At 46.4% G+C, this 9,838-nt stretch overlaps 1 protein-coding gene across 1 annotated transcript; it reads right to left on the bottom strand.

The window, feature by feature from the left end:
- Positions 1 to 204: 204 nt before the first annotated feature.
- On the bottom strand, positions 205 to 3,102 carry LOC123155813 (ABC transporter G family member 26). The gene is made up of 4 exons (XM_044573944.1): positions 2,889 to 3,102; positions 2,297 to 2,583; positions 943 to 2,140; positions 205 to 852 (listed from the first exon to the last, which is right to left on the bottom strand). Exons 1-4 carry the CDS (start codon positions 3,015 to 3,017, stop codon positions 475 to 477), a joined length of 1,992 nt encoding a protein of 663 aa, XP_044429879.1. The 5' UTR covers positions 3,018 to 3,102; the 3' UTR covers positions 205 to 474.
- Positions 3,103 to 9,838: the final 6,736 nt, after the last annotated feature.

Raw genomic sequence — 9,838 nt, 5'->3', positions numbered from 1 at the left:
CAAAGATAGATAATGGGGTCATAGCTCCTCCTAATAAGATAGATAATGGGGTCATGGCTTCCCCGTAAGATAGATAGTGGGGTTGTCTTCTCCGACGAGGTTGGACGTGAAGGGGGAAGGAAGGAAGAAGGTGGTTGACGTGAAACAAAAAAAAATTAGGTACATGAGAAATAGCAAAACTGAAGAATATTAAGAAAACCAACAAGAAGAAAATCCATGCACATTGCTCTGTTCCTTTGGGAATTTAAATACAATCATCGCATACGTTGGGACAGCTTGGCCCACCGCCTTCAGCAAGGCCTCATTACCTCCAAGCAAGGAAAATTAAGGAAACAAACAAGAAGAAAACCCATGCACATTGCTCCCAGTTCTTGCCTTGTAGGCTTGTACCCATTAATAAACATGCATGACATGTGACAAAGGATAATTCGGAAGACCTATCTAGCAAAGCACGACGTGCCAAACTCCCTCTTTTCACAAGGGCGTGAGGGTTATCCTCTTGAGGAGGCAGAAGTAGGCGAGGAGGCGGTACGCGACGGCCATGGCGAGCAGGATCCAGACCTCGCGCATGCCGCCATCGAGGTCGACGGTGTCGAACGACGGCGACGACTGCAGCCGCTGGCACCCGGTCCGGCTCCCGCAGTTGTAGGTGAGGTGGCCGTGGTACTGCGCCTTGAGCAGCAGGTTGAAGCCGTAGTGCATGAAGGAGACGTACCTCAGCCACCGTATGAACTTGGGTATGTGCTGCACGTAGTACCCTCCAGTGAGCAGGAACAGCATCAGCACCAGCGACGCCATCACCCCCGCCCTCTTCACGCTCAGGATCGCCGCCCCCAGCAGCTCCCCCGTCCCCTGATGATCACAGATCGAGCTATCATCGCCGTTCGCCGTCGATGTCACCGTCGGCATGCACAAGAAGAAGAAGAAGAAGAGGTTACGCACCTGGCTGGTGAAGACGATGAGGAGGGTGGCGAGGAGGGTGAGGCAGAAGCAGGGGACGGTGCGGCGGAGGTCGGCCATGAAGTAGAGGATGGCCATGAAGAGGACCGGGTAGACGACGTGCGGCACGGCGTCGCAGAGGGTGCTGCTGGCGTAGTAGGCGCTGAGGCGGTACATGTCGGCCTTGCGCTCCTTGACCAGGTACAGCTTCTCGAAGGGGAAGACGTAGACGGAGCCGAAGAGCGACGACGAGGTCCAGAAGATGCAGATGTAGAAGATGAGCCCGACCTGGTCCCTCAGCTGCGCCTCGTTGCCCGTCTGCGACTTCCACCACAGGAGGCCGAGCAGGAGCGCCACGCCCACGGCCTGCGCCAGCCGCATCTTGTCCAGGTAGTCGGCGGCGCGCTCCCGGAACGTGCGACGCGACAGCACCACGAACTGCTGGAACCAGTTGATGCTCCGGTCCTTGCGCATCCGGATGGCCAGCCTCAGCTGCTCCCCGGGCCTCCTCGCCAGCTGCTTCGCCTGGTCCTCCTCGGCGCCGCCGGCGTGGTCCCTGTACTTGGCCTGGAGGTACGCGACGACGCGGGACCTGAACTCCTGCGGCGCCGGCGAGCCGTCCCGGAGCAGCCCCGGGACGCTGATGTCCTCGAGGTTGCCCGTGGCCAGGTCCAGCAGGAACTCGGCCGGGTTCATGGGGATCTCCGGCGTGAACCCCAGCGAGGAGAAGTGGTGCATGCAGTCCCTGGCCTTGCCGTGGTAGATGGCGTGGCCCTCGGAGATGAGCAGCAGCTTGTCGAACATGTGGAACATCCGGCTGGACGGCTGGTGGATGGTGGTGATGATGGTCCGCCGCGTCGACTTGGCCAGCCGCTGCAGGATGACGATGAGCTTGCTGGCCGACGTGGAGTCCAGCCCCGACGTGGGCTCGTCCAGCAGCAGCAGCGACGGGTCCACCAGGATCTCGTACCCGATGCTCGTCCGCTTCCTCTCGCCGCCCGACACCCCGCGCACGAACGCGCCGCCGATCTTGGTGTGCCGGCACCTCTCCAGGTTCAGCTCCGCGATGATGGCGTCCACCCGGTCGCGCTTCTGCTGCTTGGACATGCGCGCCGGCAGCCTCAGGAAGGCGGCGAACACCAGCGTCTCCTCCACCGTCAGCTGAGGGAACAGCACGTCGTCCTGCGTCACAAATCCCATCCTGCATTTCGCGACGAACAAAAACAACAGAGTTTGATCAATCAACCAATTGATCTTCTCAATCTTTTTCACTCAATCTTCTCGATCTTCTCCATTGTTGTACAAGGAATCGCAAGAATTCAGTCTCTGATGCTCGACAGCTCTCGTGTGTTTTTACCTCCGCTTGAGGCAGGGGCTGTAGGGGGTGTCGTTGTAGGTGATCTGACCCTTGACGGCGCCTCCCAGCCTGCCTCCCAGTATCTTGAGCAGGGTGGTCTTGCCGCTGCCGGACGGGCCCATCAGCGCCAGAATCTCGCCGGGGTCGACGCTGCCGCCTATGCCCTTGAGGATATGTTTGCAGCTGCTGCGGCCATTGTCCTCCCTCATGTGGGATGAGAAGGCCACCTTTGCAGCCGTCAGGGGGTTTTTGGGACTCAGCTTCACCTTGTACTCCACATTCTCAAACTGCATTTTCCATCCATCATGAGCAGAGCTCTGTTACATGTCATAACAGAAATTGTGCAGAGTGAAAATGTTTCTTCTACTGCTGCTTGGTGGTAATTAGCTAGCAACCTGTTAATTATCCCAGCAGGAACCATAGATTACCAAAACAGCAACAAATTTTTTGACTAGAGATCATGATCATTAACTGGAATACTAGCCATTCTAGGGAGAAAACGTCCAAAATAGTTTGATCTGTGATGTAAACTCTGTCCCACAAATACTGATAGTGAACACCGAAAGAAAACAGAGACTGACTGATAAGACACCTTGAGGAATATAGGAAGAGGGCCGTCTTTGGTCGGCCATAGATGATCCTCCTCCACGCCGGCGTCGCCATTGTCGGGGTGGGTCACCACGATGGAGAGCTCCACCCTCTCCTCGCTGCTAATCTCCATGGATGGGAGTTAGGTTCAGAGAGAGAAAGCCAAGCACACGGCCGCTCTCTTCTTTTTATCAACCTAGTAGAAATCTCATGACAGGAGTGAGCAACTACCAGCAACCAAGAGCGTGCCTACTTTGTTACCGGGTATTTTTACCCTTGTTTGGTGACCCACAATCTTTCCAAGGGCGCACCGTCTCTGGTTCGTTTGGGAGAACCTTCCACTCTAGAAGCCTAGAGGATAACTGATGATAATTACATTATTAAGACTGCCACACTTTAAGATTCCAACCAGATCCTTTCATTTAAGAAATGATTACATTTCCGCTCTGTGAGCTACTGGATTCCAGAGTGGCTGTGAAACAAAGAACAATAGTCAATGTACAGAGAGTTTGGAATGAACAGAGTTTTCGTAGAAACAAAGGCTTTGAATGAACAGAGTTTTCGCAGAAACAAAGAACAATAGTCAATGTACATCTCACATGAAAATTGAGGTGGTAAAATAAAGGATCACACCGAAGGATCACACGGGAAGGTCACTCCAGTTTTCTCTATGTGAGATACACCAGCCTAGAGCTCTAGTGGAAACTGGAAGACCACGAAAATCAGTTCCTAGACGAAAACAGCCCGTGCTCAAGATGCATTTCCTCTAATAATGCCATCAACCCCGATCCTCATTCACGGAGGAACTGCCATGGCGTAGGGCCAGCCAATCTTTAGGTCATCCATCTTTCCTAGCTTGTCTCCAAATAGTAGGAACTCATGGAGTACGAGCAGAGGGGCCGGCCAATCTTCACTGCTAGGTCATCCATCCTTCCTGGCTTGTCTCCCCTGAACCCTCATGTTTGCTCCTTGTAACAACCAAGAGCGCAAAACATGGAAATCTTAGCCTGGACAGGGATTCGTCTGTTAACTGAGCTTGCGAAGTACAACAGCAGAACTGTACACATCTACTACTTCGTTACCATAGGCTGATCATTTATGACCTGCGCATACAGAAGCAAGAGATGAAAAGAGATAGGGCTTCTTTCCTTGCCATTAGTTGTTACAAAATTAGCATATACTATTGCATGGAACATTTTACAAACAACTGAATGCAGATCATTATAAATACACAAACTGGAATTGTTTCAACTAGTGATTAAATATCTCAGACCCAGTATAAATCCACTACTAAGCTAAATGGAGTTCTGCACCTTAACAACGATCTAGCCACAGTGTCTTTATAATGTGCAGGCACGATATAACAAAACAGAAAACACAGTATGTAGAAACAAATATCCTCCAAAATAATACTTATAGCATCCATATGTGATACTCTTTGTGCAAGAAACTATAAAGGCTTCCTCCAAATATTTACAGTTCATTGAAACATTTTCCTATTTGACAACTAACGACATTTGACTTCCTCCACCAGTTCGGAGTACCAATAGATGTACACTAGGCTCTAAAAAAAGAGGTTAGTGGAGCATGTCATGGACCATAAGTGAGCTTACCAGCACACCTGATGTCTGAATAGACCTATTTGTGTTTTCTGTTTTATCAACTGATGTGCATACTTTCCCATGATTTCTCCAACCTATTCCCTAAGTTGCAGGTGCGTATTGCAATCATAGATTATGATATACACATACCTGATGTTAACATGCAAACAAGTTCATAGATTATGATATACAAATACCTGATGTCAAAGTAAATCCAACCCAGTTCATCAATGTCCCTTCTTTCATACATAGATCCAAACTGTTTTGAAGCAATAGCCTGGCTTTGATTTTCCTCCAAGCAACTTGAGAGCCAAAAATCCGCAATTTTTAACATTATATTTTCGCCTAGAAATATACTTGCATGTCTAGGTCTAAGTGAACAATACAACTCTTGCGAAGATAATGTAAACCTCACAAATTCCTTGATCATTCCATAGCACTTTATCAATATGGATTATGCATAAGCAAAGCATTCATCTGCCTTCGCAACTTTTTGTTTAACTTTTCCATCTTTCTTTCTAAGTCAAACACAATATCCAATGACTGTATTTCTTTAAACTTCTCAAGTCATAGATATGCATGTTGGACAATGCCAAATGCCAAATAATTTCTTTTAAAATAGCGCTATGAAATAATCAAGGGAATTTGTGAAGGTTTACAATATATTCACAGAGATCGATATCCTTCACTTAGACCTAAAACCTGCAAATATATTGCTAGACGAAAACATGGTGCCAAAAATTACGGATTTTGGTCTGTCAAGATGCTTTGAAGAAAAGCAAAGTCAAGCCAGCTATCACTTCAAAACCATCCGGATCTATGAAAGCTGGTAAAGCTTTAATACATGAGTCCACGCTACAAGCTCATCTTCTCCTGGTACTGTAAGAACAAAATAAAGTGTTAGGTATGAGAGTTACTACACCAACTCCTAGTTACTCAGGACATAAACAGCAGAACTACAACTACAGACTCATATGCTCACATGAAAATATATGTAGGCTTTTCCTAAACAAATTTGGTAGGTACACTTTTTACTAGGATAACGCGGACAAATATTGTCAACGACAGACGCACACAGATGGGGCATCACAACTTGTAAATCCCACCGTACTTTTGCTACTCGATCTACCGATGCACTTGAAAACTAGTGACCTGAGATCTACAACAGTGGGAGCTAACAGCATCGTGAACATGACTAATAAGCAGCACAGCAGCTTCTAAGTCAAGAAGCTACAAACGACCATGAGCTAACAAGCTAGTACACAACTAAACAGCACCAGCAGGAGCACCCAGCATAGTTCATCTGGAGAAATATTTGCTAGGGTAAGAAGAAGATGGTGATTACCTTGGGGGAGGGGGGGAGCGCTGCTGCCCGGCGGCTTCAGATCTCGTCAGGAGAGGATAGGGTTGAATGAGAGGAGATGCAGGGATTATATAGCACAACCACGGGTTATTTTAATGGGCCACTAGCCGGCTCGGTTGTTGTTGGGTTGGGCTGATGCAGGGAAAATGAAAACCCTAATTTTGTTGGGCTACCAGCCCATACGGACGTACATGCCCGCGGCGGGCCGAAAGTAGCGGAGCTTTTCTTCTCCACCGCGCAACTCCAAGATCCTTATCACGATAAGCAGCAGAACGACCTGAACTTTTTTGATACTCCATGACTACGCTCTCTGTGCCAGAAAAAAGAAAAGGACGAATATGCGGTGATGAGGGGCGAAGGAGAAGAGGCCAATAATGCCAATTTTCTTGATATGTGATTTATAGTATGATTCATAAGTAATTTGGACCGGTGATATCATCTTTTGTGCAACATACTGATGCAATAGACATGATGTTTTGTATCCAAAATATAAGTCTTTTTAGAGATTTTAACAAGGGACTACATACGAAGCAAAATGAGTGATTCTATACTCTAAAATATGTCTATATACATCCTTATGTTGTAGTCCATTTGAACGGAGGGAGTATATGTGTGGACGGAGAGGTTAAGGAATGATCAAGTTGAAATGTTTTTTGTAAGACTAATTGATTTGACGAGGAGCTCCAAATTAAATAAATTGAAGATCGTCAGGCCACGAAATCATGTGCTGGCCACTTTTTTATCACTAAGTGAGCAATTTCAAAAGTTACCCTGTTGCTGTCCATTTTTGCTTTAACAACTTCGGCTTGGTCGTCGATGCTTGACTAATCGATGTTAAGCCATGAAGGACGGACTTACAACCGCACTCAATACCGGGCGTATTGATCCATTCGAAGAGCGGATGGACCCCTCTAAACTTGCTAGCACTTCTGCCTCCTCCGCACTAGACACGTAGCGCCAATTGCTTCACATCCTTCACATGAAACTTGTTGTCACACAACATCATGTTTAAAAACACGCACAATATTTAAAGGAGGTTGGAAATGAGGACTATGATGCACACGAATCTCTAGCACAGTACTCGCAAAAAAAAAATCTAACACATTGAGCATTAAGTTTTTCTTCTTTTTTTTTGAAAAGGCGGTTGGAACTTCGGACCTATGCATCATTTTTTAAACATCGCCTCATGTATTAATTAAATAACAAGTTATTACAATTGTTCGTTACAGCATACGCCTACTATCATAAGAAGACCATCAGAAGACCAGCAACCATACTATCAAGGCCTCATTTGAAGCCCTTTGGTAGGAATTCTATAGGATAGGAATTTTGTAGGAATTTTGTAGGAACTCTATAGGATAGGATTTGTAAAGGAAAAATTCCTTTGAAGCCCTTTGGTTTATATGAATGGATTTCTAGAAAGCGACTTAATGGTGGACGGGGGCATTGGCTCCTTTCTTTGAAATGATTCAAAAATCATATTTCCAAGTTTCAAAAAAATCCGAAAAAAAAACTGTGGAAACTTAAACATTTCGTGATGGATCTGTGAATTTTCATTCAAATATATTTTGATTTGCAAGCGGCACAAAAAAACAAAATCCTGACCCCATAATAAGGGTATATTGTTATGAAATTTTGTTTTTTTGTCTACGCCACGTATAAAAGTATATTGTCATGAAAATTTTCTTGTATGTGTTATTCGTGTATTTGTGTGTGTATAATTTTTTTTCAAATTTTCTTGCACTGTGGAAAAATGTTATTTTATAAAAGGAGCCGATTCACCCGTCCACCGTTAGGCATTTCCGCGGATTCATATTCCTATGTAGGATAGGAATCAATCCTTCACATTTTGGAAGAAAAAACATTAGCCTAGACTCAATGAAAAAAATCATATTCTATGCATCAAATGGCATCTCTTTCTCCATACGAATTGAGATGCATGTCATCTCAATTCTTATGATTTTTCTATTCCTATACAATTTATATCCTATGAACCAAAAGAGGCCCAAAACTAAATTTTGCCATTTATTTATTGTGGACATCAAAAAAGCCTTGAGAAGCACTTCCTTCTTCACGTCAACCAACAAGGACCTGTCAAGATTATCATCTGCAATGAAGGAAGCCGCAAAAGCATTTCGCAAAAAAGAGAAAAAAGAAAGGAAGCCACAAAAGCACAGTGAGGCCTATGCATCGTTGAGCAGTAAGCAGGACGTTGGAAAAGCATTTTTTGTGGTTATCACCGCACACACAAGATTTTACACCTCATTGAGCTAGCACCCTCCAACTACACTCCTCACAATGCCATTGTTATCACCCATGAGCAGTTTTCATGATTCACACTCAAACACCACGACAGGAGCACCAAGCCACCACCGACGAGCACCGCAACAGCTCCAAGGCAGCTCCACGTGCTCAGATGCTAAAAATGCTAAACCCCGTAATGATGGCACCAATTAGTTATCTAACCCCACATGATAAGATTCCTGCTCAGCCACCATACGGCAAGAAAGACTCCAAGACCGACGAGGTCGTGGCTCGTGAGCATCGATTCTAACGTGTGCACGCGGACCTACGATCAACGAGTCAACAGTGTGGAACACATGGAAAGGAGAGGATGATGGGGCGATGAATATATGTGTTGGCATATATTCACGCAGCCCTATTCTATCTCCGATAAAGCAAGCTGCGTCCACACGATCTACATATACTAGCATAGTATCTTGCGTAGTGGCGCACCACCCTAATAAGGTTGTAGCTATGATCCATGGAGCGGCAACTTTTGCACCTGACCTCCGCTGTCAACAAATGCAAAAAAAAAAAAAAAAATTGGACACGAGCAGATTCTTTAATTTCTTGCGTGCTAGCTTTACGCAATTCAATACAATGGCGTTACCTGTTCGATTCCACGAGCTTCGCTTAGTTTGCCCAGCATGAGTTGCACGCGAGCCACCTAACCCGCAACTTTTCGGTTCTTATATACACTCACTCGATAATGTTGGACTTTGAGTTAGCATGTGGCATGTGGCATGGTTACATGCAAAGATGGGTTAGAGTAGTGGTGGTTGACAGCTTTGATCGTGTCTAAGTGGTTTCACGTGCTTTGGCGATGGGAATGGTAAGTGCTACGGAGTGTAACACATAAAATGTTTGAATTAGAAAGAAATTTTGTACGAATCTTCATGTAAGATCCCATCAATATAATATCGACCGAGACTTGATTAAGTCTTAGTCGACTGAGATTTAGCAACCTCATCTAGCGATTTGCGTGGGTCGTCGAACTCATTCGACCTATCTTCACTTCTTTTCAAACCACGGGTCGCTAGTATTCAATTGTCTGATCTTTAACAAAAAAAAATTTATAAATGGCGAGTTCTAAAACTGTAGTCTGAATACTCTCGGGTTGTATTTAGGAGGTTGCATTAATTGACACTTCAGTGGACAACAACATCAGATGTTGTAGAACATGACTGCTATATGGCGAAGCAGCACGTCGCTTCAATGAGAGCAACAAAGCTCACAAACATTTATTTCAATCAAAATAGAGTTAAACCCAACTTGCTTTCATGACAATGTAAGATTTTCTTTCCCGGATACTTAAAGCAGTTTCCTGCTAAGCTGCCCAACTCGCTTCCCCCTTTCCCACCTCCTCTATTCTGTTGCTATAAGTTTGGAACCAAAAAGATGTTGTATATATTCACGCAGCCTAGCGCTTCCCCTGCCTAGCGCTCCCCCTCTCCGCGCCGGCGGCCACTCCGGCGTCGGCATCCACCCCCCCTCCCCACGCCGGCTGCCACTCCGGCATCGGCGTCCACCTCCATCTCTCCGCTGGCGACCCTTACGGTTCCGGTGGCTCCCCTCTTCGCTGCTCCCCATGGCGTCTGGATCTCGCAGCCCACATTCGGTCTCGTCGGCGCACCCGCGGGAGCGGCCAATCGTCTCCGGGCTGGGTCTCTCGGGGTCGCCGGGCTCGGCGCGCTCCTCTTCGGCTGA

The sequence above is a fragment of the Triticum aestivum genome, chromosome 7B (genome assembly GCF_018294505.1).
Source record: "Triticum aestivum cultivar Chinese Spring chromosome 7B, IWGSC CS RefSeq v2.1, whole genome shotgun sequence".
In the NCBI taxonomy this organism is placed as follows: Eukaryota; Viridiplantae; Streptophyta; class Magnoliopsida; order Poales; family Poaceae; genus Triticum; species Triticum aestivum.
The sequence above is the reverse complement of the archived record's forward strand: the minus strand, read 5'-3'. Positions and strand labels throughout refer to the sequence as shown.

Bases quoted from the DNA above. Each gene is read 5' to 3' on its own strand.
- LOC123155813 (XM_044573944.1), bottom strand. From the start codon at position 3,017: ATGGAGATTAGCAGCGAGGAGAGGGTGGAGCTCTCCATCGTGGTGACC. The intron at 2,584-2,888 runs GTGTCTTATCAG...TGGAAAATGCAG, and splicing joins CTCTTCCTATATTCCTCAAG to TTTGAGAATGTGGAGTACAA. The intron at 2,141-2,296 runs GTAAAAACACAC...CGCGAAATGCAG, and splicing joins AGCCCCTGCCTCAAGCGGAG to GATGGGATTTGTGACGCAGG.